Source organism: Gopherus flavomarginatus, chromosome 8, assembly GCF_025201925.1.
Source record: "Gopherus flavomarginatus isolate rGopFla2 chromosome 8, rGopFla2.mat.asm, whole genome shotgun sequence".
Lineage (NCBI taxonomy): Eukaryota > Metazoa > Chordata > Testudines > Testudinidae > Gopherus > Gopherus flavomarginatus.
In genome coordinates, this window is record NC_066624.1 from 54,496,468 (window position 1) to 54,524,176 (window position 27,709).

At 50.3% G+C, this 27,709-nt stretch overlaps 1 protein-coding gene and 1 long non-coding RNA gene across 11 annotated transcripts in view; one reads left to right on the forward strand and one right to left on the reverse strand.

Annotated features, from left to right (window-relative positions):
- LOC127057093 (uncharacterized) overlaps window positions 1-27,709 on the forward strand; it is a 256,427-nt gene that overhangs the window by 99,435 nt on the left and 129,283 nt on the right. The window lies entirely within an intron of this gene.
- Window positions 10,484-27,709, reverse strand: part of HDAC8 (histone deacetylase 8) — a 97,637-nt gene continuing 80,411 nt past the window's right edge. For 7 of the 9 annotated variants that reach the window (XR_007775977.1, XR_007775984.1, XR_007775982.1 and 4 more), the window contains 3 exons: window positions 24,962-25,067; window positions 13,382-13,583; window positions 10,484-11,019 (listed from right to left, as the gene is read on the reverse strand). Coding sequence is in view for 1 of the 9 variants with exons in the window: in XM_050965584.1 (XP_050821541.1) it covers window positions 10,997-11,019; window positions 24,962-25,067 (129 nt within the window). In the remaining 8 variants the exon portion in view is untranslated. The remainder of the gene's footprint in view (window positions 11,020-13,381; window positions 13,584-24,961; window positions 25,068-27,709) is intronic. The other 2 variants (XR_007775979.1, XM_050965584.1) reach the window with 1 other exon arrangement.

Genomic DNA, 27,709 nt, shown 5'->3' on the forward strand with positions numbered 1-27,709 from the left:
TGAGCCGAGTTAGGACCAGGCTGAGATCCCATGAAGGGGCAGGAGGGCGGATCTGCGGATAGAGACGCTCCAATCCCTTCAGGAATCTCACCACCATAGGGTGGGAGAAGACGGAACATCCGTCCACTCCAGGATGAAACGCGGAGACAGCCGCTAGGTGGACCCGGAGGGACGACTACGCCAGACCCTGGGCCTTGAGGGACCAGATGTAGTCTAGAATAGAGGTGATGGGAATCTCCATAGGAAGAAGACCTTTCTCCGAATACCAACAGGAGAAACGCTTCCACTTAGCCGCGTAAGTAGCCCTGGTGGAAGGCTTTCTACTGCCCAGGAGAACCTCCCGAACCGGGGTACAGCAGCGTAACTCGGAGCCTGTCAACCATGCAGGAGCCATGCCGTAAGGTGCAGAGCCGGAAGGTCCGGGTGACAGAGCCTGCCGTGGTCCTGGGTGATCAGGTCCAGATGTAGGGGCAGGGCAACTGGGTTGGCTACTGAGAGGTCCAGCAACATGGGGTACCAATGTTGTCTGGCCCACGCTGGGGCTATGAGAATCACCCGAGCTCTGTCTCTGCGCACCTTGAGGAGAACCCTGTGTATCAGCGGAACGGGAGGGAACGCGTAAAACAGGTGGGTCGCCCATGGGATCAGGAAGGCATCCGCTATAGACCCGGGCTCCTGACCCTGAAAGGAGCAGAAGGCTCGACATTTCCTGTTCTCCCTGGACGCGAAAAGGTCCATCCGGGGACGACTCCACCTCTGAAAGAGTGAGAGGGCGACGTCTGGACGGAGGGACCACTCGTGCGAGCGGAAGGACCTGCTCAGTCGATCCGCTAGAGTGTTTCGTACTCCCGGGAGATAGGAGGCGGAAAGGTGAACGGCATGGGCTATGCAAAACTCCCAGAGACGCATCGCCTCGAGACATAGGGGAGAGGACCTGGTGCTGCCCTGCTTGTTGATGTAGAACATGATCGTCGTGTTGTCGGTGAACACCGCGACACAATGACCTTGAAGGTGATGGACGAACGCTTGACAAGCAAGACGGACCGCTCTCAACTCCCATATGTTGATGTGGAGGTCCAGCTCCTGAGGGGTCCACAAGCCCTGAGTTCTTTGGGCACCGCAGTGCGCCCCCCAGCCCAGATCTGAGGCGTCCGTAGTCAGGGATGCCGAGGGCTGGGGCGGATGAAACGGGAGCCCCGCACAGACTATGGACTGGTCCAGCCACCACCGAAGGGATTCCAGTACCCTCTGGGGAACGGTGACAACTGTGTCCAAGGAATGTCTGGCTGGCTGGTACTGCGCGATGAGCCAAGATTGAAGAGGCCTCATGCGAAGTCGGGCATACGCTGTCACGAATGTACAGGCCGCCATATGGCCCAGGAGGGCCAGACATGTTCTTAGAGAGGTCAGCGGGGCCGCCTGCAAGCGCAGAATGATGGCCGACAGCGACTGGAACCTGGGCAAGGGTAGCAAGGCCCTGGCTAGGATAGAGTCCAGAATGGCCCCGATGAACTCTATCCTCTGCGTGGGGAGCAGAGTAGACTTGTCCACGTTGATCACAAGGCCTAGGGCAGCAAAGAGGCTGCTGATTCTGCGGACGTGGTCGCGGACCTGCAGCTCCGATGTGCCCCGGATCAGCTAGTCGTCGAGGTAGGGGAACACGTGAATGCAGCAGCGCCGAAGGTGTGCGACGACGACTGCCATGCATTTCGTGAACACCCTCGGGGCCGTAGAGAGGCCAAATGGGAGGACCGCAAATTGGTAATGTTGGCGGTTGACCACAAAGCGGAGGAAACGCCTGTGCTGGGGGAATATGGCGATGTGGAAGTAAGCGTCCTGCATGTCGAGGGCGGCGTACCAGTATCCGGGATCCAGGGATGGGATGATGGTTCCAAGGGATACCATACGGAACTTCAACTTCACCATATACTTGTTGAGTCCCCGCAGGTCGAGGATAGGCCAGAGGCCCCCCTTGGACTTGGGGATGAGAAAGTAGCGGGAATAAAACCCCTTGCCCTTCTCGCTCTCTGGAACCTCCTCTATGGCTCCCTTGACGAGGAGCGTGTGCACCTCCTGACACAGGAATTGCTTGTGAGAGGGGTCCCTGAAGAGGGACGAGGATGGTGGGTGGGAGGGGAGGGGGCGAAGAAAACTGCAGGCGATAACCGGCTTGCACCGTACGCAAGACCCAACGGTCCGATGTTATTTGGGTCCACGCCGGGAGGAAAAATGAAAGACGGTTGGAAAACTGCGGGGAAGGATCCGGAGGGGAAACTGGTACTGCACCCTCGGGCGCACCTTCAAAATGAAGGCTTGGGTCCAGGAGGGGCCTTGGCGGAGCCTTGGTTTTGCCCCGTTTGGCCACCCGACTGTCTGCATCGGTTGTTCCTGCCACGGCGCCTAGTGAGGTCCTACCGCGGACGGAACTGAGGATACGGTCGACGTTGTTGTTGTTGGTTCTGCTGCCGGAATGGCCTGGGCTGTGTCGCAGGCGTATGCATCCCCAAAGACCTAATTATGACCCTATTGTCTTTAAGGTCCTTTAGTCTGGGGTCTGTTTTAGCGGAAAACAGGCCCTGGCCTTCGAAGGGGAGGTCCCGGATCGTATGCTGGAGCTCTGGTGGAAGGCCAGAGACCTGAAGCCAGGAAATTCGGCGCATCGTAAGCCCCGAGGCAAGGGTCTGAGCGGCCGAGTCCGCAGCATCCAGGGAGGCTTGTAGCGAGGTCCTCGCTACCTTTTTGCCCTCATCCAGGATGGTGGTAAACTCCTGGCGGGCGTCCTGTGGTAACAGCTCTGCGAATTTTCCCGCCGCTACCCAAGAGTTAAAGGAGTAGCGGCTAAGGAGGGCCTGCCGGTTCGAGACCCTGAGCTGTAGCGCCCCCGCTGAATAGACCTTGCGGCCCAGGAGGTCCATCCATCTCGCCTCCTTCAACTTGGGCGCTGGGGCCTCTTGACCGTGGCGCTCCCTGTCATTCACCGACTAGACCACAAGGGAGCATGGTGTCGGGTGAACGTGCAGATATTCATAGCCCTTCGAGGGGGCCATGTACTTCCTTTCTACTCCTCGAGCGGTCGGAGGGATGGAGGCCGGTGACTGCCAGATAGTAGCAGCGTTGGCCTGAATAGTTTTGATAAAGGGCAGGGCCACTCTGGTGGGCGCATCGGCGGAGAGGATGCTCACCACCGGGTCCTCGATTTCAGAGACCTCCTCGGCTTGAATGTCCAGGTTCTGTGCCATGTGTCGGAGGAGGTCCTGGTGTGCCCTAAGATCTAGCGGGGGAGGGCTGGAGGACGAGGTACCCGCCACTGCCTCATCCGGTGAAGACGACGAGGAAACTCCCGGCAACAGAGTGTCCACGGGGGGTTCTGTCTGGGGCTGCACCTCCGTCACTGGAGGGAGCTCTGGGTCCTGGACCTGCCTTCTGCTTCTGGGGAGGGAGGGGGTCTAGACACCGTCGCCTCCGGTGGCCTGCGTTTCGCCGCAGGGCGGGGAGTAATATGTTGTGGACTCTGGGCTTGGCGATACGCCCATGGGGTCCAAAACCCCCACTGTTGAGGCCCTCGTTCCTGAGGTGGAGGGTCCTGAAACAGGGCCGAGTGTCTGTCCTGGCCCAAGGCATAGGCGCTGTCTGCCTGAGAGGACACAGATGGTTCCCTGGAAGGCCACGGAGGCGCTGAGCCAGTTTGATAGACCTCTCTATATGCGACTCTGACGCTGTCCTCGGTGCTGAGGATCGGTGCCGCGACGCATATCGGTGCCGGGATCGGGACCAGGAACGGCGTGGTAGTCGGTGCCGGGATCCGGATCGGGATCTGCCTTGAGGTCGGTGCCGAGAGCGGGACCGCGACCTTTGATCAGCGCGGTGCCGGGATGGCAGTGGGGACCGGGACTTGCCACCGACGCGGTGCTGGGAGGTCGACCGGGATCGGGACCTACCACCGGCTCGGTGCCGGGAGGTCGACCGAGGAGCTGAACGTTGAGGTGAACGGCTCCTAGAGTCTCGGTGCCGGTGGTAAGAGGAGCCAGACCGGGACCGTGCAGATGCTGATCGGTGCCGCGAGTGCGACCGGTACCGCCAGGGGGAACGGTGCCGGGACTGCGAGCAGCGCCCCGAGCGCGAGCGTTCACGTCTCCGGGGCGATCGGTGCCGGGACTCCGGAGACAGCGCTCTCAGCATTGGTTTGCCTCTGGAGGTTACCCGTCCCGGGGGTGCCGTGGTCTGAGGCTGCGATGGCTCCGTGAGCGCTATCAAGTCCTGTGCCGAGGCAAAGGTCTCCAGCGTAGATGGGACTAACAGCTCGACCCCTGATCTCAAGGGGGAGCTAGGAGGGGCTGGACTTGACGGACCTTCCGGACCCGGAGTCGACAGCAGCCCTGCAGGCGGTGCTGCGGCCAAGGTAGATGCCGGGCGTTCCACTCGAGCCTGCCTCGATGGTGTCGCAGATGTCGAGGGTCTTGGATCTGCTCCCGGTGCCGGGGAAGGCCGGTGCAGGGGAGTCTTGCCAGTGCCGGCGCGGTCCGGTGCCGGAGCAGAAGTGGCCGGCTGCGCCGCCGGTGCCGGAGTCAGTGCTGCTTCCATTAGGAGAGCGCGGAGTCTTTGATCCCTCTCCTTCTTTGTGCGAGGCTTAAAGGCCTTGCATGTACGACACTTCTCACTGATGTGCGATTCCCCCAGGCACTTGAGGCACGCGTCGTGGGGATCGCTAGTCGGCATCGGCTTCTTGCATGCCGAGCACTGCTTGAAGCCCGGCGAGCCAGGCATGAGCCCGGTGCCGGGCGCCGGGAAGGGCAACGGCCCACCCGCGAACAAGTTAAACAACTATATATAATACACAACTAACTAATATACTATCAAACTATCTATGAAACTATTTACAACTACGACTACGAACAGAGTACAGGAGAGCTAGGTACGTGGAGGACAGCAAGCCGCACTCCACAGTTCCAGCAACTGACACGGCGGTAAGAAGGAACTGAGGAGCGGGCGGGCCGGCAGGGGTATATATCTAGTGCCATAGTGGCGCCACTCTAGGGGGCGACCTGCCGGCCCACTGGAGTTGCTAGGGTAAAAAGTTTCTGGCAAACGTGCACGCGCGGCACGCACACCTACCTGGAATGGATATGAGCAATCACTCGAAGAAGAACTATAGACCAAAGCGAACAATCTCCCCAAGGAAGGAAGGAGGGAGCTCTCTAGCACCCAGGACTCAACGTCCTGTTCAGGTCATGAGGGGCAGGGGGTGTTCAGTGGGCAGACAGGGACACGAGAACGGAATCCAGCTGAAGTAACTCCACATTGGATTTCCTGTTGTTTGCGTCCAAAGGGAAAAACAGCACAGATAAAAACAAAGACCGGCCACACTGGGAGTCTCATCACCTTCTATTTATTCCTTCGCCATCTAATTAAAGCAGCAGGAAATTAGCTTTCCTGGAGCAACTGCAGGAGGATGCCAATGACTCTGCGTGAGTGGCTTTTTAAGAAGAAATGGCAAGAAGGGCCAGGGCACACGTGGGGTGGGGGATCAGGCCCCTGGGAACATGCTGTCTCTACTGGCTTGATTTAAAACCAGGCTCAGGATGGGAATTTCCGCAACGCTGACCACAAGGAAGCTCCACCCCTTGCTGCTACAAAGGTGCAAAACAGAGCAGGCCAAAGCCCATAGTTAGGACCCTACCAAATTCACAGTCCATTTTTGTCAATTTCACAGTCATAGGATTTTAAAAATTATAAATTTCATGATTTCAGATATTTAAATCTGAAAGTTCAAGGTGGTGTAACTGAAGGGGCCTGAACCAAAAAGGAGTTTGGGGGAGCTGAAAGGTTATTGTGTGTATGTGTGTGGGGGTTGCAGTACTGCTACCCTTAGTTCTGCACTGCTGCTGATGGCAGCACTGCCTTCAGAACTGAGCAGCTGGAGAGCGGTGGCTGCTGGCCGGGAGCCCAGCTCTGAAGGCAGAGCTGCCACCAGCAGCAGTGCAGAAGTAAGGATGGCCTGGTATGGTATTGCCACCCCTACTTCTGTGCTGCTGCCTTCAGAGCTGGGCCCTCAGTTAGCAGTCGCTGCTCTCCAGCCACCCAGTTCTGAAGGCAGCAGCTCAGAAGTAAGGATGGCATGGTATGGTATTGCCACTGTTACTTCTGTGCTGCTGCCTTCAGAGCTGGGTGCCTGGCCATCAGCTTCCGCTCTCCAGCTGCCCACCTCTGAAGACAATGCAAAAGTAAGGGTGGCAATATCACAACCCCCTAAAGATAGCCTTGCAGTCCCCCTGCAACTCTCTTTTGGGTCAGGATCCCTAGTTTGAGAAACATTGGTCTCCCCCGTGAAATCTGTATGATATACGGTAAAAACACTCAAAAGACCAGATTTCATGGGGGAAAACCAAATTTCACAGTCTATGATGCGTTTTTTATGGCTGTGAATTTGGTAGGGTCCTAACTATAGGGTCAACTGCTTCTTGGGATAGGCACAGCCAGGGCCTGCTGCAGCCTGAGAGCGGGGGGTGCGCACTGAATGGGGAAGGTCTCTTTCCCTTTGCCTAGCTTCTGGCAGTTTCCAGGTGGCCCTGCAGCAGCATCACTGGCAGGGAGCGACCCTGCTGGTAAGTCAGGCCAGCCATGGAGGAGGCTCACGCTGCACCCCCATTGCATCAGCTGATGGCAAGGGGGACCCAGCACCCAAGAATCAGGCCCCACTGCTACAGGGAGGCTGTGTTCAAACAGCAGGCCCCAAGCATGGCCAGTGAGGCAGCTGGCACTAAACACTACCCCTGCTGTTGGAAAGACAAGGTGGGGATAGCTTTTATGGGACCACTTTCTGCTGTGGGAAGAGAAACGTAATCTGAAAATCAAAGATATGCCTCCCCCACCTTGTCTCTCTAATGTCCTGGAACTGACACGACTACATCACTGCAAACCCCTGGTATTGGCAGAGAGGCTGAGAAGTGGGTTCCCCTCTTGCCCCTACAGATGGTCCCATAGCTTAGCGGGAGCATGAGGCTGGAGCCCGGTAACCTGCCGTGGAGGTGCAATGGGGATTCATAGATTTTAAGGCCAAACGGGACCATTTTGATGATCTGCTCTTATCTCCTGTATAACGCCAGCCAGACAATCCACCCAGTGATTCCTGCACCCAGCCCAGAACTGGAGAGGAGCGGAGGAAGTGTCCATCAGGGTGGGTAGGAATGACAGGGGTGAAGGAGCGATGCAGGCCCTGCTTACCGGGCAGCTGGCCCTGCCATCACATCAGCTGTAGTAAAAGGGGAGTGCACTGCAAGGATGAAGAGATTGCTGCGCCCGGTGCTATGGGCCGAGGACACCAGGCAGCACCTTTTGCCAGCCCAATCCCCTTTGAAAAACACACCACCACACCATCTGTCCCTGTGGTGCCTTGCCAGGCCACATTGACCAACCTGAGCCATTTAACGCTGCCAGCTGGCTTCCCCCAGCTCTGTTGCTACAACGCAAAGACACTGCAAAAAGCAACCACCGATGGGCTCCTAGTACCCAGGGATAAATCAAAGGCTCTTGCCCCTATGTTTCTATGTCCTTCAGACTGTATTTGAATGAATGCACATGCATGTACACCCCAAACCAAACCACGTACAAGCCAAAACCACCGGACAGACATACAGAGGGACAGATGCACTGACTAGATAACCATCATTAAAAGCAGCTGCAGTGGCAGGGACTCCTGTTTCTGTATGTTTAAGGGAGCGCCTAGAGCAGAGGTGGCGACTTTCAGCAGGAGAAGGCGGGCATGGGGAGGAACTTGGCTTCCCCCAGGGTCATAGGTCTAGACCAGTTGGAGCTAGCATTTCACAGCTTGGTAACCACATAGTCTTGTTTTGCCTCTAGATATTGAAGTTTGCTTCCATCTTCTCCGTGGAACAGACATGGGGACTGCAGGATAGGTAGTGCTTTGCCATGCACGGCCCTGTCTTCCTGCCTCCAATACCAGACCCACAATCCTTGCAGCTTGGCTCCCTCTCTTTGGCGCAGGTAATGTGCAAACAGCACGTGCCTTGCTCTAGCGACCCCATGGAGGACTCATGGGTACAGCACATCTCTCTGCGCCAGGCAGAAAATGGGTTCTGCCAACGGTAACGCTAATGCTGGCAAGCGCTTTGCACAGGTCTTTAGAGGACATTAGCAAGGCTGCTTTAGGCTTCAGAGCAGCTGCATCTTGCGAGCTGCCCCACCTGAGGGCTCAGAGCCAGGCCCAAACCCCAGCTCCCAGGGCTGCAGCTCATGGCCATTTCAAACACAGTTAAAAAGTTAATCCTTTCTTTCTAGTCGCTCTCCTCACACACACTTCCACCTTTAAATGTAACCACAGGATCTGCTCCCTTCCACCCTAGCTTTTCCTGCCCTGATGTCATGACCACAGCTTTGACACCTCACACTGATTTCCACAGCAGCACACTGACTGATATCAAGCAACCCTGTATTATGACTTCAGATTTTGGGGGGAGGGTACATGGGGGACAGCCTTTGCTGTCACACTTCTATTCAAGGAGAGCAAAGGAACTCCCAGAGACAATCAGTCCCCTTCCCCCGCTCCAAGCTGCCTTTCCCCATGTTTGCTCCATGCTAGTTATTCCCTTACGGATTCCAGGATTCGTTGGAGTTTCTTTTTTTTAGTGGGAGAGGGGAGGAGGAGCTTCTAAACCAATAGACAATCGACTAATGCCAACTCAGCACGACAAAGCTGACTGCTTGGACCACCCTGCTGCAGGCCAGGGGCAGGAAGCACTAACAACTTTATACACAGTGCAAAAAATCACTCTCCAGCTGGGCTGGGATTTGTTTTTATAGGGACACGACTAATTTTAAACATTGTTTCTTGCTGTTCTGTTCCTAATAATCCCACAGAATCCCCCTGGGGGTATGTGTTTTCCAGCTGAATTTCTCTCTTTCCAGTTTTACAATTTGTTTTCCATCTGCCGATTTCTAGGGCAAAGGAGCGAGGTTGATGTCAGATTCTGCTATAAGTTGTTCATCTGCCCCAGGAGACAGACCTCTGAGCATTTTCCCTTGAGGGCTGGTGTGTGTGAAGGGGACTGCTCAGAGCTGCGGGGGGTGGCAGGGGACAGCATAGGATCTAACTCTTCATAGAACAGGAAGCACATTTTAAGTGAAGTTGAGTTATATTTGCACCACTTCTGACATTCTCCCTTCCCTGCCTTCATCACCTTCTCAAAATATAACCTCCCACCTGGAAGACTTTTATAGGGGAATGCCCCACCTGCAAGTCATTCACTCCCAGGTCTCCAAGCAAGCACTGCACAGCCCTGCACAAAGAGCTGGGGCTTCCAGGGCCAGGGTTCTAGATGCTAGTATCGGTGAGCTACATGGCCATTCACATCTGTTTGCACTGTATTTTGTCAGCAAATGTTCCTGCTGGCACTGGGCCCAATTCATAAATTTTCAGATCTGGAGTCAAACCCTCCTGCCTCTCAGAGTGGCTGGAGCTGGCGTGGCTGGCTGGCACTCTGCTGTGGCTCCTGCATTCAGAGACCACCACACTTCACATGCTGCTGGAATCGCCTGGAAGAGCAGAGCCCGTCTCCAGAGAGGCCACTCTAGCAGTGCCAGTTGATTGGCAAACAGGCCCAATGGTGAACGCAAGGTACTTTCTGCGGCATGGCAGATGTTTATCAGCTGGATCCACTTCTCCAGCTTCTGGTGGTGATTATACAGTAACTGCCTGTTCAGGGGATGTGTCCCAGCTATCAGCAACAGAAATAAACGGCCTCCTGGGGCTCGCTGGCAGCTTAGCTTGTATCTTGGTCCCTAGCCAGGGTCTGAGTGCAAGCTGCCTGTTGGTTTCCTGGCTGCAGGAGGTTTAGGCTGTGGTGACAAGGCACTAGCTGTGAACAGAGCACCAAGGAGGGCCATGTTGGCAGCTCATCAGGAGCCAGAGGGCTGCACTGACATCACTATGGGTCAAAACTACACCTACTGACATAAGCACTGGGTGCTTAGCCTGAACTTAGCCGTACCACTGTCAGTGCAAGTGCTCCTAGAGAAGGTGGCTCCTGGCAGGTGAAGCCAACCTCTGGAGGCCAAACCCCTGGAACAAAGGGTTAACTGTGGTGTCTGGCTCCCTCAGCAGAGTGCAGAAGTCTGGATAACGAGCTCCAGTAAGCCACTTTCCTCCTCCAGCAACTACAGACCAATCAAGCCCTTTCCCCAGCGACGGAGAGCAGATGCTGGGCCCAATTCCACATGGGGTAGCCTGGGTCACTGAGAGCTAGCAGTGCCCCGGTTAGGCTGCCTGGGAGCCCCAGTCATGCACCAGGACCCCACTCTGTTAGGTGCTGAACAGAACCAAAGCAAAAAAGACAGTCCCTGCCCCATAGATCTTACAATGCATGTATAGGACAACAGATGGCTACAGACAAAGGGGGAGTCCAGGGGCACAGGGAGCCGATACTGCGCAGGGTGATAAGCAGCTTGCAAGGACACAGGACAAAGCAGAAATATTTCAACTCTTTTATTTGTTTAAAAACACGTTTGTGGCTCCCTCCCCAGATAAGGCTGCAGCCAAGATTACAGGCCCTGTGCCTGTCGCTCAATGTATCCCCTCTGGAGTTCATGTCACAGTATCTACACCTACAGCCTGTGGTCCCACCAGGAAGGCGGCCCAGTACAAGTGGCACAGGCGCCAGACTGTGGAGAGTCTGTGGCTCAGAGCGTCCCTCACCCACCACCTCCCTTAAAAAAGATAATTAGAAAAACCATCTGCAAGAATAAAAGCAGTTTTGTAAAAAATAAGCCAGAATCTGTTGGAACAAGGGGGTGGAAGTTGGGAGCTCCCCTACCCCTCAGCACTGGGGCCACTCACTGCTGCTTGGAAACGTCAAAAAAAAATAAAATAATTTCTTCCAAATTTCCCCTGCAGCCACAAATTCCACAAGCTGCTCACATAAACACACTGTCTTTGGCACAGGAAACGCTCCGCTGTTGTGGAAACATAAGCTTTCCTTTTCAGCTAAACCACATGCTTCAGATTCCCTGTAAACAAAGGGAGAGAGAAAACAACATTTACATTCAGACTAACTTCAGTCTCACAGGGAGGCAGACCAAGGTATTTTTTTGGCTGCATACAGGGCCTAGGGTGACCAGATGTCCCGATTTTATAGGGACGGTCCCGATTTTTGGGTCTCTCTCTTATATAGGCTCCTATTACCCCCCACCCCCTGTCCCAATTTTTCACACTTGCTGTCTGGTCACCATAATAGGGCCCTTTGCTTTGTCTTCAATGCTGCTGTATTCCGATTGGGGCTTGTTCCTCTCCTTCAAAACCCCAGGAAGAAAGGATTTTCGAAAAGTGTGTTGGAAAAGCATTGATGTGAAATCCAGCAGGGCTGACCTCTGGGAGATTAGAGCGCTGCTTATGACATGTCCCTTCCCCGTCACTGGCAGGGCTGACAAATCAGTAAGTGATACAGACACACTAGCCCTCAAAGCAGATTGAATTCCCAGCATGCCAGACAACATCTTGTTCTCATTGAGAGAGGTTGTGCTCTCTCTCAAACCCAGCTTTAAGGGGCTGCTAAGGGGAACAAACCATTTTCATTAAGCATTCAGACTGGAGACTAATAATTAGTTCAGATGTATCAGCCAAGAACCCTTAATTTCTTTAGGTCTTTGCTTGCTCAGGATGTCCTATAGGGCTGGAGGCACTGCCTGGCCTCCTTTCTCTGACGACCCTCCCTGGAAGTCAATAACGATTCTGTCTGGGTAAGGGACGCAGGATCTGATTATGAACTGGAATCATGTTGGATCACAACAAGCTTTGAATTTTAGTTCTCTGATCACTCTTGAATTCTAACAGCTTTAAGCTAGGGTTAGAAAAAGGTCTTCAAGACCCGGGTTTTAAGGGCCATGTCGATTAAATGCCTGGGTTTGAACCATATGGCTGGTGTGGAGAAAGTGAATAGGAAAGTGTTATTTACTTCCTCACATAACATAAGAACCAGGGCTCACCCAATGAGATTAACAGGCAGCAGGTCTAATAAAAACAACAGGAAGTGCTTCTTCACACAACGCAGTGTCACTCTGAGGAATTTGTTACTGGGGACACGTGAAGGCCAAAACTCTAACTGAACTCAAAAAATAATTAAGTAAGTCCCTGGAGGATAGGGCCACCAATGGCTATTAGCCAGGTTGGGCAGGGACATAACCCCATGCTCTGGGTGTCGCTAGCCTCTGTTTGCCAGAAGCTGGGAGTAGACAAAAGGGGATGGATCCCTTGATGATTGCCCTGTTCTGTTCATTCCCTCTGAAGCTCCTGGCACCAGCTACTGTTGGAGACAGGACACTGGATCGTTGGTCTGACCCAGTATGGCTGTTCTTATGTTCACATAACCCCTAAGCATGCAGCTCTGCTGACAAGAGCTGTAACTGTAATAGATCTGCCCACTACTCAGCATTAGGACTGGCTGGCTCGCGAATGTGAGGCCCTGATAGGACACCAAGGTGCTGCAGTAAGTGATGCTGGTGATTCTCTGACTTCTTTTTCTGAGGCTTGACCATCATCCCTCTGCAACATGCTAGCATGACTCTATTGCTGAAATCCTCAGCCAGGTCCCCATCTCCTGTCAGCAAGGCTCAAAGGTCCAGCTCTCCCACCAGGAGCAGTGCGTTGTTGCCTGCCTATCGCACAACTCTGACTTCCCACAGAATACTGACTCAAGTTCCAGGCCTTGGTCCTTATCTTCAAGGTGTTCCACAGTCTGGATTGAACAGATAAGACTATTGTCAACAACTTTGCTCCTCTGGCATGCTGGATCTCTGTACCGTCTGCACAGGTGAGAGCTTCCTCAGGGGCCAACCTGAGTCTGTGGAACAAATTCCCCCAGGAACTAAGGACCATCACAAACCTCCCCTCCCTCCGCTCAAAGGGCCAGATACATTTCTTTGGCCTGTCTTCTCTAATATAAACAGGCGGCAGCATGTACAGAATTATACAACCTGCAGACCCAAGCACTGTACTGCACACTTCTTCTGGGAGCGGACATGACAGACATTAGCCCGCTGCTTATTGAATGACTAGAAGGCACTCAGATACTCCAGTGATGAGCGCAGCGTGCGAACTCTCGATTTTCCCAGCCAAGATTAGTGGCCTGCTCCCATTGAAATCTAAGGGCGTTTCTCCATTTTCTAGGCTTCATTGGGTGAGGGGATCAGGCCATAAGATGGTAAAATACACATGTGGGCTTAAATTGTGAAAGTCAGGAGGCCCAAGTCCACGTATGGACTGATAAGCGAATCGATTACTGGCCTGACAGCCTTACATACAAATGGATACCCTCTCTACTGACATGACAACATATACAGGGCAAGCTTCCCTCCCACTGCCCTGTGGACTCACCTGGTCCCTGATCCTGAGAAATCTTCCCAATGGGTGACAGACTCCACTGGTTATTCAGTCCCAGTCCTCCATGCTGAGGCCCCAGTTGTAACAGTGGCTTTTGTGATGGGGACAACATCCATAATCATCCCCACCACTCTTGGGAGGCAGGGAAGAGGTAGTACAGATGGGGAACCAAGGCCCAGACAAGCCAAGGGTACATCTATGCAGAAATGCTAGTCATACAGCAGTAGGGCTGCAGTTGCGCTGCTGTAGGGTAGACACTTACTGCAGCAATAGAAGAGGTCTCCCATTACTGTTGTAACTCCATCCCTCTGAGAGATGGTAGTGGTGTCTACCCCAGGGCTTAGCTTCATTAAATCATGCAGGGCACAACATTTTCCACAGCCCTGAGTGATGTACTTAAGCTGACCTAGCTTTGTAGCAGAGACCAACCCATAGTGATGTGCCTAAGGTCATATAGGCAGTTTGGGGTGGAGGAGGTCTCCAGAGTCTTAGGCTAGTGCCATAACCACTGAGCCATTGTGGGAAACAGAAGACTAATCTCGTCTCCCTTTGATGAGCAAAAACCCCTGTAAGCCCTTGGATCTCCTCAAAGCAGCTGCAGTGCCAGAAAGGTGAATGGCAATTCTCTATCTACACACAACTGAAGCTGTAGGTGAGATCCTCAGCAGATGTAAATTGGCATCAATGGCGCTGAGGATCTGGGCCTATCTACAACTTTTATTCTTTAGGTCTCATATAGGAAGAAGTGCCTGGGGCTTCCCAGGACTCTTGGCAAACAATTTGGCAACTCTCGCTCAGTTACTTTCAAATATGCAACAACTACTACTTGATAAAGACGGCACACAAGCCTGCGCTGGGATTCCCTCCCCCAATTTCAACACTACCAATTTCTCTGTAGACTCACTGCTTTACATCCCAAACAGATCATAAAGGCTTTTACTGCATGCCCGAGGAATGGATGCACCACTGTGTAAATTTATTGCTTTGCACAGTAGTTAGGGTCTGTTATGACCAGCACAGACTTGGCTGGAAAAGCCGACAGCAGCCAGAACAACTGAGCAGTCAGCAAAGCAAAGACTAAAATTAAGAACAGACTTGACTGTGTTTCAGAATTGTAGCTGTGCGAGGGTATCATTCACATCTTGCTGGCCCACAGTTATCGATGCCCTAAACAAAGCCAGTGGGACCTTCTGCTTTTCACAGATGGCGACTCATGAAATTATCATCATCTCACCATGTCATCGCATGCTGATGGAGCATCACACCACAGCAGCTTAACGATGTCACTTTATTTGGGTCTCTCCCTAGCTGCTGGGAGGACAGAGATCTCTTTCCTCTCCTCCTCCCAGTTCTGGATTGTGACCCAATACATGCCTGCTGGTATGGAGGGGAGGACAGCATTTGAGAAGCTAATCCCAGTAGCTTTCTGCTCTGCTGGAGCCACATGTGCACTAGGCAGCACAACACCATGCTCCTGAGTGGGGTATTGGCCGTGCGACTGAACCTGGCACCTTGAGATCTTAAAGCATGAGCCTCTCCTGCCTGAGTTAAGAGACTAACCCAGGCTGGTGCAGGCTCAGCCACTATTAGAGGAGGACAGAGCACTGCACAGGGTGGGACTTGCCTGCTCTTGATGGTCCAGGGCACTGAACAGAATGAGTTGAGCGCTGACCAGATACATGCACCCCAGAAAAGGCGCTGAGATGACTGCAAGTGGTGTGTAAATGCTGGGCTGAAGCCCTCTCCCAGGCAGACACACATCTTGGCTCTGGACTGTTTGGCTGGCTTGTTCACCAATTGATTTATATTTACTAAACAATTAAATTAAAGCTCTAAAGAAAGGCGAGGGCAGAAAGAAAACACACCGTGCTGCAGAACAGGACACTTCGGTCTGGGCTGCTGCCCTGCATGCCCCAGCGTTTGATGGCTCACTGTTCCAGGCCTTTGTTATTCTCCATTATTCTGCTTTTTTGGCACCATGGAAAGCAGTTTGTTTTATTTTCAGTTCTTCTGGCAGCCAATTAAGCATTTCAGGCACATTTAATCAGTGATGCTTTCATTTTATTTGTTTCGGCCAGACAGCCTCTAAACACTTGGCAAGACTGGTGCCAACTGGCAAGCACATGCTGCATTCTTACACAACGGCCAGCTGAACTGCATATGTTTCAACAGAGTTGACAGTCTAACTTCATTTAAAGAAATGAACCCTTAGGCGATTCCGGCTTGGAACTGCAGGGAGAGGAGTGCATGTTTATATACATCCTACTCTACGCTGGGAACACTGTGCCCCTTAAGACTGTTCACATCCCTGCTCTTAATCATTTAAACTGGGGTGGCTGAAGCCTGGCTCACAGGTCATTTAAAGGATTCTATAATGTGACATATAGCTGCCTTCACCTTTAATACAGAACTACAGGCTTCCAGCATGCAATGCTCCACATAGAGCTGCAGTTGGGTCATGATGGAAAATTACATGGCAGGAGCTGTACTCTGCAGTTTGCACATCAGTACTCAACATGGACTGAGCATGGGTGCAAGTGGCAACATTTCATGCAATTAAGTGAGGTTCTCAGGTTCCTAGCAAGTTACCAACACAGCTCTCAGCTGTTGCGAACCAGTTCTTAGCACCTAAAGTGCACAAGCAAGGGTGCACAGAAAAAGGCAGTTACAGTGATGTTAAACAGGCTGCAGCAGGACCAGGAAAATTAGCAACAGCCAGTGTTTGGCTAGGAGTGACGGCTAGTCAGCCACACCTCAGGGTGAGGTCATTGCTTAAGAGCAGAGGAAAGGATGCACATTTTTGTTGACAGAAGTCAGGGTGCAAGATTCCTTCATGAGGGGAGCTGGCCCCTGTATAAAGCCAGGGTGTTAATCAGATTCCCACTGATTTACACTGGTATCCCACAGTATTCTTGCCAGCAAGTTAAAAAAGTATGGATTGGATGAATGGACTATAAGGTGGATAGAAAGCTGGCTAGATTGTCCGGTTCAACAGGTAGTGATCAACTGCTCAATGTCTAGTTGGCAGCCAGTATCAAATGGAGTGCCCCAAAGGTCGGTCCTGGAGCCGGTTTTGTTCAACATCTTTATTAACGATCTAGATGATGGGATGGATTGCACCCTCAGCAAGTTTGGAGATGACACTAAGCTGGGGGGAGAGGTAGATATGCTGGAGGGTAGGGACAGGGTCCTCAATGACCTAGATAAATTGGAGAATTGGGCCAAAAGAAATCTGATGAGGTTCAACAAGGACAAATGCAGAGTCCTGCACTTAGGATGGAAGAATCCAATGCACTGCTACAGGCTGGAGACTGGCTGGCTAAGCAGCAGTTCTACAGAAAAGGACTTGGGGATTATAGTGGATGAGAAGCTGGATATGAATCAGCAGTGTGCCCTTGTTGCCAAGAAGGCTAACGGCTTATTGGGCTGTATTAGTAGGAGCACTGCCAGCAGATCAAGGGAAGTGATTATTCCCCTCTATTCGGCACTGGTGAGGCCACATCTGGAGTATTGTGTCCAGTTTTAGGTCCCTCACTACAGAAAGGATGTGGACAAATTGGAGAGAGTCCAGCAGAGGGCAAGGAAAATGATCAGGGGGCTGGGGCACATGACTTATAAGGAGAGGCTGAGGGAACTGGGCTTGTTTAGTCTGCAGAAGAGAAAAGTGGCAGGATTTGATAGCAGCCTTCACTTCCTGAAGGGGGGTTCCAAAGAGGATGGAGCTCGGCTGTTCTCAGTGGTGGCAGATGACAGAACAAGGGGCAAGGGTTTCAAGTTGCAGTGGGGGAGGTTTAGGTTGGCTATTAGGAAAAACTTTTTCACTAGGAGGTTGGTGAAGCACTGGAATGGGTTACCTAGAGAGGTGGTGGAATCTCCATCCTCACAGGTTTTTAAGGCCTGGTTTAACAAGCCCTGGCTGGGATGATTTAGTTGGAGATTGGTCCTGCATTGAGCAGGGGGTTAGACTAGATGGCCTCCTGAGGTCTCTTCCAACCCTAATCCTCTACGATTCTATGATCTGAGGTAGGGATTAGAGGAATTAATTTGCACTACTGCACTTCTCCATTCAGCTGAGTCTTCTCTTCAGCACTGACTCAAATTGCAGCCTCACCAGAGCAGAGAGATTGCCCCCTCCAGCATGCAGGAGTCTCTTCCCACTGTCTGGCTACTGAGAGATAGACAGGCAGGGAGGACAGGAACACCCAGGATTCATTTATGGGTTGTGTTCTCCAGGAGGTCGGACTATGTGATCACAAATGGTCCCTTCAGGACCTGGAATATATGAATCTTTAAGCCTCTGTCTCCCTCAAGTTCATGAACTGAAATTCCATGTCCTTTAAAGCTGGCCTTGTGCTCACAGTGCTGAAGCCTCTTCCAGTGATAAACAAGACTGACATCACATCCAATAAGTGCAGTTACCAGGGCACGGTGGCACCTGGAGGAAAACAGCTGATTCCCAAACAACAGGCACTTGCAGCAATGAATATTACCCACTTATCACCGGAGTCAGAGATGAGCTCTGCACATTCTCATGCTTGGGATGCACCAATGGCGCAGCTTCAACTGGCAGAACCTTCTAGCAGCAGTGCCCACTAAAGCCCTCCCATCCCCTTCTCTCAGTGCTCCTGAATCCTGTTAGGGGAAGACTATAAAAGGGGATGCTATACTCTGGCCCCCTTCCTTGATCCAAATAGGACTCCAAGGAAGAGAAGGCGGCAGGTGGGGAGTGTGAACATGCAAAGTCCATCTCAAGGAACTCCGGTTACAGCTGTGTAACCTTCAGTTCTTCTTCAAGGGGCTATTACACATTCCCAGGACTTCTGCAATGTTTGATCCACAGCACTCCTGCCTCCGGACAATGGGCTGCAGCATGCTAGTTACACACTGACTGTCATACTGAGCCTCTAATCTGGCTGCCAGATCAAGGGAACAGGGTTTCGTAAAGATGTGACACAAGCTGCAGGTGGCAGCGCTATAGATCTCTAAAATTGGGGCAGGTCTAAGATAGGCCACGGACACTGCCTTGGCCCTTGTGCAGTGTGATCCAAGCCCCATTGGGACAGGAACAGAGATCTGCTGCGCCATTCCTCCACACAAAGCCTCACCCACATACACAGGCACTCTGATGCGACTGATTTCTATTCTTTCTCCAGAGGAGCTGCACAGTGTGGGTGATTTATGAACTGCCCAGACTTGTCCAGCTAGAAAGCTGAGGCTCTCCTGCTACCTAAAGCATGTAACTTTGCCTCCCTTGAGTGACGTCTAGGGAAAATATACTGGCAAGTTAATGGACTGGTTAAGTGGAATTCTGTCACTACCTCAGAGAGGAACTGACAGTGTGGCTGAAGAACCACTTTGTTTGTGGAGGGCTATAAAAGATTGGGCAGCTGTCAGAGACTTTAGCTCACTTGCTCTTCTAGCAGATGCCATGGCCACAAGGAAGCCTGTCAACTGAAAAGTGAAACAGGGAACTTTGTTCCAAAGCTCAAATAGAGCCTCCATGAGCTAAGTACCAAGACTGAGGTCCCATGTCGGGTGGGTTCTTTGACTGCAGCGCAGACATTCATCAATCCCTTCAAAAGTCTCTGTACTGCATCATGACTAAATCAGGGCTGTAAAATGAATTGGGATTAATCGCGCTGTTAAACAATAATAGAATACTATTTATATACTGGTAAATATTTTTGGATGTTTTCTACATTTTCAAATATATTGATTTTAATTACGACACAGAATACAAAGTGTACAGTGCTCACTTTATTTTTTATTATAAATAATTGCACTGTAAAAATAAAAAATAGTATTTTTCACGTAATACAAGTACTGTATTGCAATCTCTTTCTCATGAAAGTTGAACTTACAAATGTAGAACTGTATTTAAAAAAATCTACATTTACAAGTCACACTTTCACAATAAAGAGATTCCACTATGGTACTTATATGAGGTTACTTGAAAAATACTATTTCTTTTATCATTTTTACAGTGCAAATACTCAGGACACAAAGGGGAAGGTAGAGCTTGATCTAGCCTCAGACTGTGGATATGAGGTGGCTGTATGGGAGGCAGTACCAGCCCTGGTAAAGGAAGGATTGAACCAGGTGAGGTATTTCCCCCAGGGGAGTTAGTACATGCTCTAGGGAGGAGTTCCTGTATATCTGGGGAAGCCTACGCCTGCCAGGGAGTGGGTTCAGTAAGTTTTCCCAGAGAGGAAAACAAAAGAAGAGAAATTGGCCCAACCATCTGTGGTTTCTTTCCTGTATCTTTCTGCCCTGAGGACACTGTGTTCCATGTTGTGTGAAGGGCTTTCTGATCCGACTGTGGATCCAGATGCTGAACCTAAGCGACTATTGTAATCATGGACCTGGGAGGGACCAATGAATCCAAGGTGACGTCAAGAGCTTCATTGGCAACACCTCTGGAACTCAAAGCCTTGTTTCCTCAGGAATAAAAGTCTTAAAAAGACTTTTGCCCTCCACATCGCCCCTTGATATGCATCTGGGTTCCAAGGCATGAGGCTGAAATTGCAGAACTGATCCATCAGTATAAGAGGTAGTTAAGGTGGTACTGGGAATCATCTGTTCTGACAGATGCTCACAGAGCTCTGGTGAGGCTCCTGTTCTGTCTGCTACTGTGGCCGGAGGGAAGTGAGGTAGGCAGAACACAGCACTGCCTTTTACAGCTTTACCTCAGAACAGTCCGGAACAGAGGAGCGCTCTGACGGGCACCATTTTGAGAAGGTTCCACTGGTCCACACTGCACCACAGGCATATCACAAAGGTGGAAACATGCAGAGTCCATTGGAAGATGAGTACTTAGGATTACATGGTGTGTTCAGTCGCAGGTCTCAAGGGCTTTACAGAGGTGAGAAAATACTAATTCCCACTTTACAGGTGGGCTAGAACATTGAACCAGTGCTGTCTCACCAATCTGCCCACAAGGATCAATGCAGCCGCCCCATCTCTTCCTTCTGCTCCCAAAACCTAAGCACACTGGCTGTGCAACATGTGTTGTGGGGGACGCATGCTGCAGTGCTGCTGCTGAGCACAGGGCTCCAGTATGGCAACTCAGATTCCTGCCATCAAGTTAGACGAGGAGTAAGTTCCCCTCCAAGAACAGCAGGCCTGAGGGGAGGCATATGTATTAAGTCATTCTGTCCTCAGCTGCTAGCCAGGGCAGGATCGCTCCCTACAACATGTTCTCCATGGCGCTGGTCAGTCTCATTCTAAGCGACCCAAAGGATGGAGAAAATTCTCTAGCCAGTGGTAGATCTCACCACTTCCTCTTCCTGGTTTTCACCTTATTGCTCCCAGTTAAGCTCCTGCACCACCCTATATAACTCCTCTCCCTGCTGCTTTCTACCTTTCATGCACCTGCACATTTCTGCAGTTGCTTCGCTATACATATTTGTTTCTTGTAATGCTTCCTCATAACCTCTAGCTGCTTTCCCATTTTTCTGAGAGCAAGGTGCCCTACAGTTTATGCCCTACTGTAGGTTGTTCTAAGTAGGGCCCTATACTGATGGGTTACTAGATTTCTGCTCAGTGAGGCAACCTTATGTATGCAGCCCAGCAAAGCTTTGGCTTTTTTGCTGCTATATTGCATTCCAAGCTCTGTCTCAATTGTTTTCCACTAATTTGCCTAGTTACTGCTGCTTTCCCACGCCCTGCATCTCCCTCCCATGGAATATCTGTGCTTTGGATCTGCCTCCCCATCATGCAGTCACTCATTGATTTCCCAGGATATCATATTTTATTTCCCATTTCCTCTGTGTCCCTTTGTAAGGTTTTCGCTGTCTCTCCCGGTCTCTCTCTGTTTGACTCCACCCTCTCTTTAAATCATCAGGTCAGGTGTAGGTTTAGTCAAGGCCAAAGAGCTCCTCAGGTTTAGTGAACAGTTCTCTTCCTTCAGCCCCTCCTGGCTGATGATAGCCCGTATAAAACAACTGACACAAACTACTAAAAAAGTGATAATCAGTGACTCCGTTTCTCTTGGAGGTGAACTTGCTAGCCCACTCTGAAAACACAAGTCAACATGACCAAAATAAACCCAATAGTTGATGCGTAAAATCTTCCCAACTATCTTCCTTTCTCTGACTTTCCTTTCTTAGGCCAGCTCATTGAGAAAGTAGCTACGACTAAGATCCGAAAACAGGTGACACTGGTGGTCATCTGGGACTCTTTGCACCCAGCCGTTAGACTGGGACACAGAACAGACACCGCCCTAATGGATGAGCTCCACATCCCAAGAGCACCTTCAGGGATATGTCCTGCCTACCCTCCTCTTCAGTATTACATGGAACCACTTGGAAAGATGCCAAGACACCCTTGGCTCTGCTGCCAGCAATATACCAACAATGTTCAGCTGAACATTTGGTTTTGTAACATGCAATTGGCACCACCACAAGGATGTCCCAGCACCTTCAAGAGATCAGCACCAGGAGAGCAGCTGACTCAAACTGAGCTCAGGCTGAGAAGAGAAAACATCCTAAGGAAATAGCTGAACCCCAAAGCACCTCCCTCCTATCCATCTGCCTTCCATTCTTAACTGCTGCTAAGCCTCCAGGTCTGTACTAACCCTGGACAAGTAGGTAGTGAGCTAAGAGTCATCTCCCCTTTCTTCCTAGGGTAACAGGTGGTATAGAAAACCCCATGACTAGATAGACATGGGCCGCATGAATACACAATTTTTCTGTTTGCAGTATAACTAGCTTGCCCTCCATCTGTCCTCCTCAGGGGCTCCCTTCTGCTAGCAGAGATGCCTGTGTGTGTTTGGAAGATGATTATAGCTAGGTGACTAGAATCCATCCCCCAAAAGCTCTTATAATCCAGTTAACAATATGATCATACCACATGGCCCCACTCTTCTTCATCATCTTTATTTTTCAACCTTCTTTTAACTGAAAAAAATTATTCTAAACATGTACATTGAAGTATAAACCACCAATTTACAGTTCATGCTAGAAGCAGCAGTCCTTTCTCTGGTGTGATTTCAATAAAAGCAGGTTTTAATTTAGAGTGCATATGAGACAGGGATCTGAATTCAGTTTGGCAAATGGAGCTCTGGACACATGGTTCCTATTAAGAATGTCCATCTGGATCTTCCACAAAGGCCCCATGCCTTTTGCATACATTTTGAATGATTTATCATGTACAATACAGAGGCAGAAGTTCTTCCTTCCTTCCCCACAACTGTTTAGAGGTGGTTGTAAATCCAAGGTGGTAATCATAAACCACAAGTTTGTACGGCACTCCAGAATGCCAAGACATTCCTAAAGTTAGACTCTAATCAAATTTATGGAGGGAAGGGTACATTATTGAACAGAATACATAATGCAAAATAATCTGCTCCCCGAGTTTACATCATATGTAGTCCTCTCAACTCCTGTGACCTACCATGTATTTCTGTACAGAGCCTCATTTATCTCCCTAGCATGAATGACTTGTAGCACTGTGTGTGTTCACAAGAGAACATAAAATGTCATACTTTTCAAGAGTTCCTTTCTTACAAAACAGCATCGGCACTAATCAAACACCCACTGTTTTCTCATAGGTTTGTTAATAGGCATTTGTGTTGTGAAGTCCAGCACACACCTTCTGATTTGTAATTTAACTGATCCAGCTGATACCAGGAGTTTTAAATGGACACTGATGTGACACAAATCTTTTCTACAGTGTTTCTACCTCTATGCAAGATTGTTAAAACTGAATACTAAGGTCAAATTCACTATTCCCCAGTACTGCTTTTGGTGATCTTTCTGCAAACCACTTATGGTTCATTCAGTAAAACAAAACTGCTCAGTTTCAGTTTCCCTGCAGCACGTGGTCCTGTGGTGTATCCAGCATGGCAGAAGGCTGCATTTTAGAGCAGGGACGGACAAACTTTTTGGCCTGGGGCCGCATCGGGTTTCGGAAATTGTATGGAGGCTGTGCCTCCCCAAACAGCCAGGCATGGCCCGGCCCCTGCCCTCTATCCACCCCCAACCCCTGCTTCTCGCCCCCCGCATTCCGGACCCCTGCCTCATCAATCCCCCCACCCCCTGGTTCCCTGTCCCCTGACCATCCCGGAACCCCTGCCCCTGACCGCCCCCTGCTGCCCCATCCAACCCCTCGTCTCATTCCTGACTGCCTCCCCGGGACTCCTGCCCCTGACCGCCCCCTGCTGCCCCATCCAACCCCTCGTCTCATTCCTGACTGCCTCCCCGAGAATCCTGCCCCTGACTGCCCCCTGCTGCCCCATCCAACCCCTCGTCTCATTCCTGACTGCCTCCCCGGGACTCCTGCCCCTGACCGCCCCCTGCTGCCCCATCCAACCCCTCGTCTCATTCCTGACTGCCTCCCCGGGACTCCTGCCCCTGACTGCCCCCTGCTGCCCCATCCAACCCCTCGTCTCATTCCTGACTGCCTCCCCGAGAATCCTGCCCCTGACTGCCCCCTGCTGCCCCATCCAACCCCTCGTCTCATTCCTGACTGCCTCCCCGGGACTCCTGCCCCATCCAGCAACCCCCTCTCCCTGTCACCTGACTGCTCCTGGAACCCATCCTCCAACTGCCCCCCGCTGCCCCATCCAACCCACCCTCTCCTTCCTGACTGCCCGCTCCCCCCTGCCATGGGACTCCTGCCCCCAATTCAACCCCCCGTTCCCCGCCCCCTGACCACCACCTCAAACTCCCCTGACCTTTATCCAACACCCCTGCTCCCTGCCTCCTTATCGTGCTGCCTGGAGCAGCTGTGGCTAGTGGCTGCCCAGCTGGAGACAGCCACGCACCGTGCAGCACAGAGAACTCCTGGCTCTGCAGCTGTGTTGTCCCAGGAACTCGCAGCCTTGCCGCCCAGAGCATTGCACCAGCGGTGGGGGGAGCTGAGGCTGCGCAGAAGGGGAAACAGCAGGGGAGGGGCCAGGGGCTAGCCTCCCGGGCCAGGAGCTCAGGGGCCAGGCACACGCCACTGGACAGTTCAGAACAGCTAAAGTGTGCTCAGTAAATGTCCCTAGAATTGGGCATCCTGAGAGGTGTGTGCGCGCAGGAGTGGGGAGTTAAGAGTCCCCTGTTGGTCCAGCAGAACCCAGATCTGTTGACCTTTGGGGCATGGTATAAACACGTCTCTTGGCTGGTGCTCAGAGATTTAGCTTTAGCGGACACGTGAGCCTACTGCTCTGTTGTTAACTAATTCTGTGTGCTTGCTTTAGTGTCTGTACAGCAGCTAGAGACAGGTTAAAACAATGAAAAATAAACAAGCACCAGGCCCTGGGGTTTCTGCCGGCTGCCCTTTCGTATTGAAGAGGACAGCTGTGGACTACCTTTCTTAGAATTCCACAGGCCACAGACCACAGTGCAGCAGTCACACCTATAGAAACATTTGCACTTCACAACCAACCCGTTACCACATCCAACACTGGGCAGAAGATGGATGTCATTGTATATTATGACTTGTCAAGCACATGGAGTTCAGCTTCCTAGCCAGAGCAATAAAGATACTAAGAGAAATATTCTCCTCAATGTATTATTTGTGGATTTCGCAACAGCTAGCGGTCTGTCTCCCAGAACAGTAAGGTGGCAGGAGGTGGGGGAAGCTCACCTTTGATGATGCTGAGGATTTCTTGGACTTTGTGTGGCTCATTGCGGTCTGGCCTGCAGCTTGGTGTGATCTCCAGCACGTAATCAGGACCATACTTTGTGAAAAACTGCAGGGAAAGGGAAATCAGCAAAGTCGTCACTGTGCAGGGCAGAAATAGTTTGGGTGAGGTTCAAGGAGAACTGTCCTGAAAACAATGCAGTAGGGGGAAGCATCTGAGGTGGGACTAGGGGTAGTAGAGACAGACTCCCATCCTTGTTGTTTGCTAGGTTCCAAATGTGCTCCTGATATCCCAAAGAAAGAATTTCTGTCTCTCTAATTTAGTGGCTATTTCCCCATCTCTATTAAGGAGACTGAGTTTCTTCCCAGCTCTGCCACTGATCCGCTCATCTGTAAAATACCTCTTCCCCTCCAAGGTGGCTCACATAGCTTAATTATTTAATGCACGTGTTACGGAGTTTCTACCTGCTTGAACTCTACAACTGCTCTAACAATTCAAGTTCCATATATGAGCCATATTTTACAGCATTGCAGCTGTGAATACAATTTTATTTGTCATCCCCCTTGGCACATACGGCAAATCCATTTAGCATTGTTATATCACACATATGGGTACCTGCACACCTGCCTGTATTAAATGAGAACACACAATGAAATCAACACTCTGGCTGGATTTCCTTGTGCCAGAGTGGTGACACTTTGAACCCGCCCCCCTGCACAGCTCTAGCACAATACATTCTTTCACTAGCATGATCCCTGCACACCAGGAAGGTGCTACATCAGATAGGAAATACAGTAAGGAACAGGGCTATGCATAAGGCTGTTAACATACCTCTCCATACAACGTGCTACAGATAGACGTGAAACTAAGTCTATAGGAGAAAAACTGCAGTTTTTTATATTAATACAGAATACCATAAATTATTGCATAAACACACAACACCGAGCACAGAACCAGCACATGGGAGGTTTTAAAAATTCAGCTGGCTTTGAGTTAAGTGTGTTAAAAAAATGTATACATTTGAATTTAAACTTAGCCTAAAAGGTTGGCCAGTTTATAAGAAAGTAATTAGGCACGCAAGAATCAGGCTTATTCTATAAAATTAAGGGAAAGCCAAACTAGCTGTATTCCCCCATGTGATTAAATGATGCACAGGGGGAATATAGGAAAGGTGTCATTTGGCAGCTCCAGCAGCTGAGATCCCCTGTTTATCTAAAAATACGTACAGCACAGGCAGCAGCTGTGAAAGCTTTCCCACACTGAGCCAGTAACGTGCTTCAATTCTGATGCTCAGCAACCATCTCCAGGAGAGGAGAAGAAAAATCTCCATAGCTCAGTTTAGTTCTTAACTTTCTTGGCAGCCTTGGCAAGAAGTGCCAATTGTGACAACAAATTTTGATGTGGACTCCTGTTCCCTAGGACATAACTTCCAGATCACATAGACCAAACACCCAACACACAGCTAAGACTTCATTCAGTTTCATTATTGACTTGGGTGGGATTTGAGTCTGTGACAGAGTTGAAAGGGTTTGTTTCTGGTTACCACTTTCCTAAAACTATCCACGTACGGGCGCTATGATTGAGGAACACAAATATGGGTAACTGTGTTCTAAGAGAAGTGCTGGATGGCTTTACAGTGGAAAAGAAGTGGAGTTGTTTATTTAACCCTCCATTAAAGGATAAATATCGTATTTCAGAGGAAGTTGCAGCATATCCTTCATCATTTCATGCCCTCATTTCAGCCCATAAAACAATATAAAAGGACTAGGGCTGTCAAGCGATTAAAAAATAACAGAATACCATTTATTTAAATATTTTGGATGTTTTCTACATTTTCATATATATAGATTTCAATTACAATATGGAATACAAAGTATACAGTGCTCACTTTATATTTATTTATTACAAATATTTGCACTGTAAGAAATAAAAGAAATTGTATTTTTCAATTCACCTAACACAAGTATTGTAGTGCAATCTCTTTATCATGAAAGTTGAACATACAAATGTAGAATTATGTACAAAAAATAACTGCATTCAAAAATAAAACAATGCAAAGTTTTAGAGCCTACAAGGCTACTTAGTCCTACTTCTTGTTCAGCCAATTGCTCAAACAAGTTTGGTTACAATTTGCAGGAGATAATGCTGCCTGCTTCTTGTTTACAACATCAACTGAAAATGATAACAGGCATTCGCATGGCACTGTTGTAGCTGGTGTCACAAGATGTTTACGTGCCAGATGTACTAAAGATTCATATGTTCTTTCATGCTTCACCCATCCTTCCACAGGACTTGCATCCACGATGAGTTCTGCTTGATAACGATCCAAAACAGAGAGGTCCAACACATGTTCATTTTCATCATCATGAATCAGATGCCACCAGCAGAAGGCTGGCTTTCTTTTTTGGTGCTTTGGGTTCTATAGTTTCCGCATCAGAGTGTTGTCTTTTAAGACTTCTGAAAGCATGCTACACACCTTGTCCCTCTCAGATTTTGGAAGGCACTTCAGATTCTTAAATCTTGGGTTGAGTGCTGTAGCTATTTTTAGAAATCTCACATTGGTACCTTCTTTGCGTTTTGTCAAATCTGCTGTGAAAGTGGACTTAAAATGAACATGTGCTGGGTCATAATCTGAGACTGCTATAACATGAAATATATGGCAGAATATGGATAAAACAGAACAGGACATACAATTCTCCCCCACGGAGTTCAATCAGAAATTTAATTAACACATTTTTTAATGAGCGTCA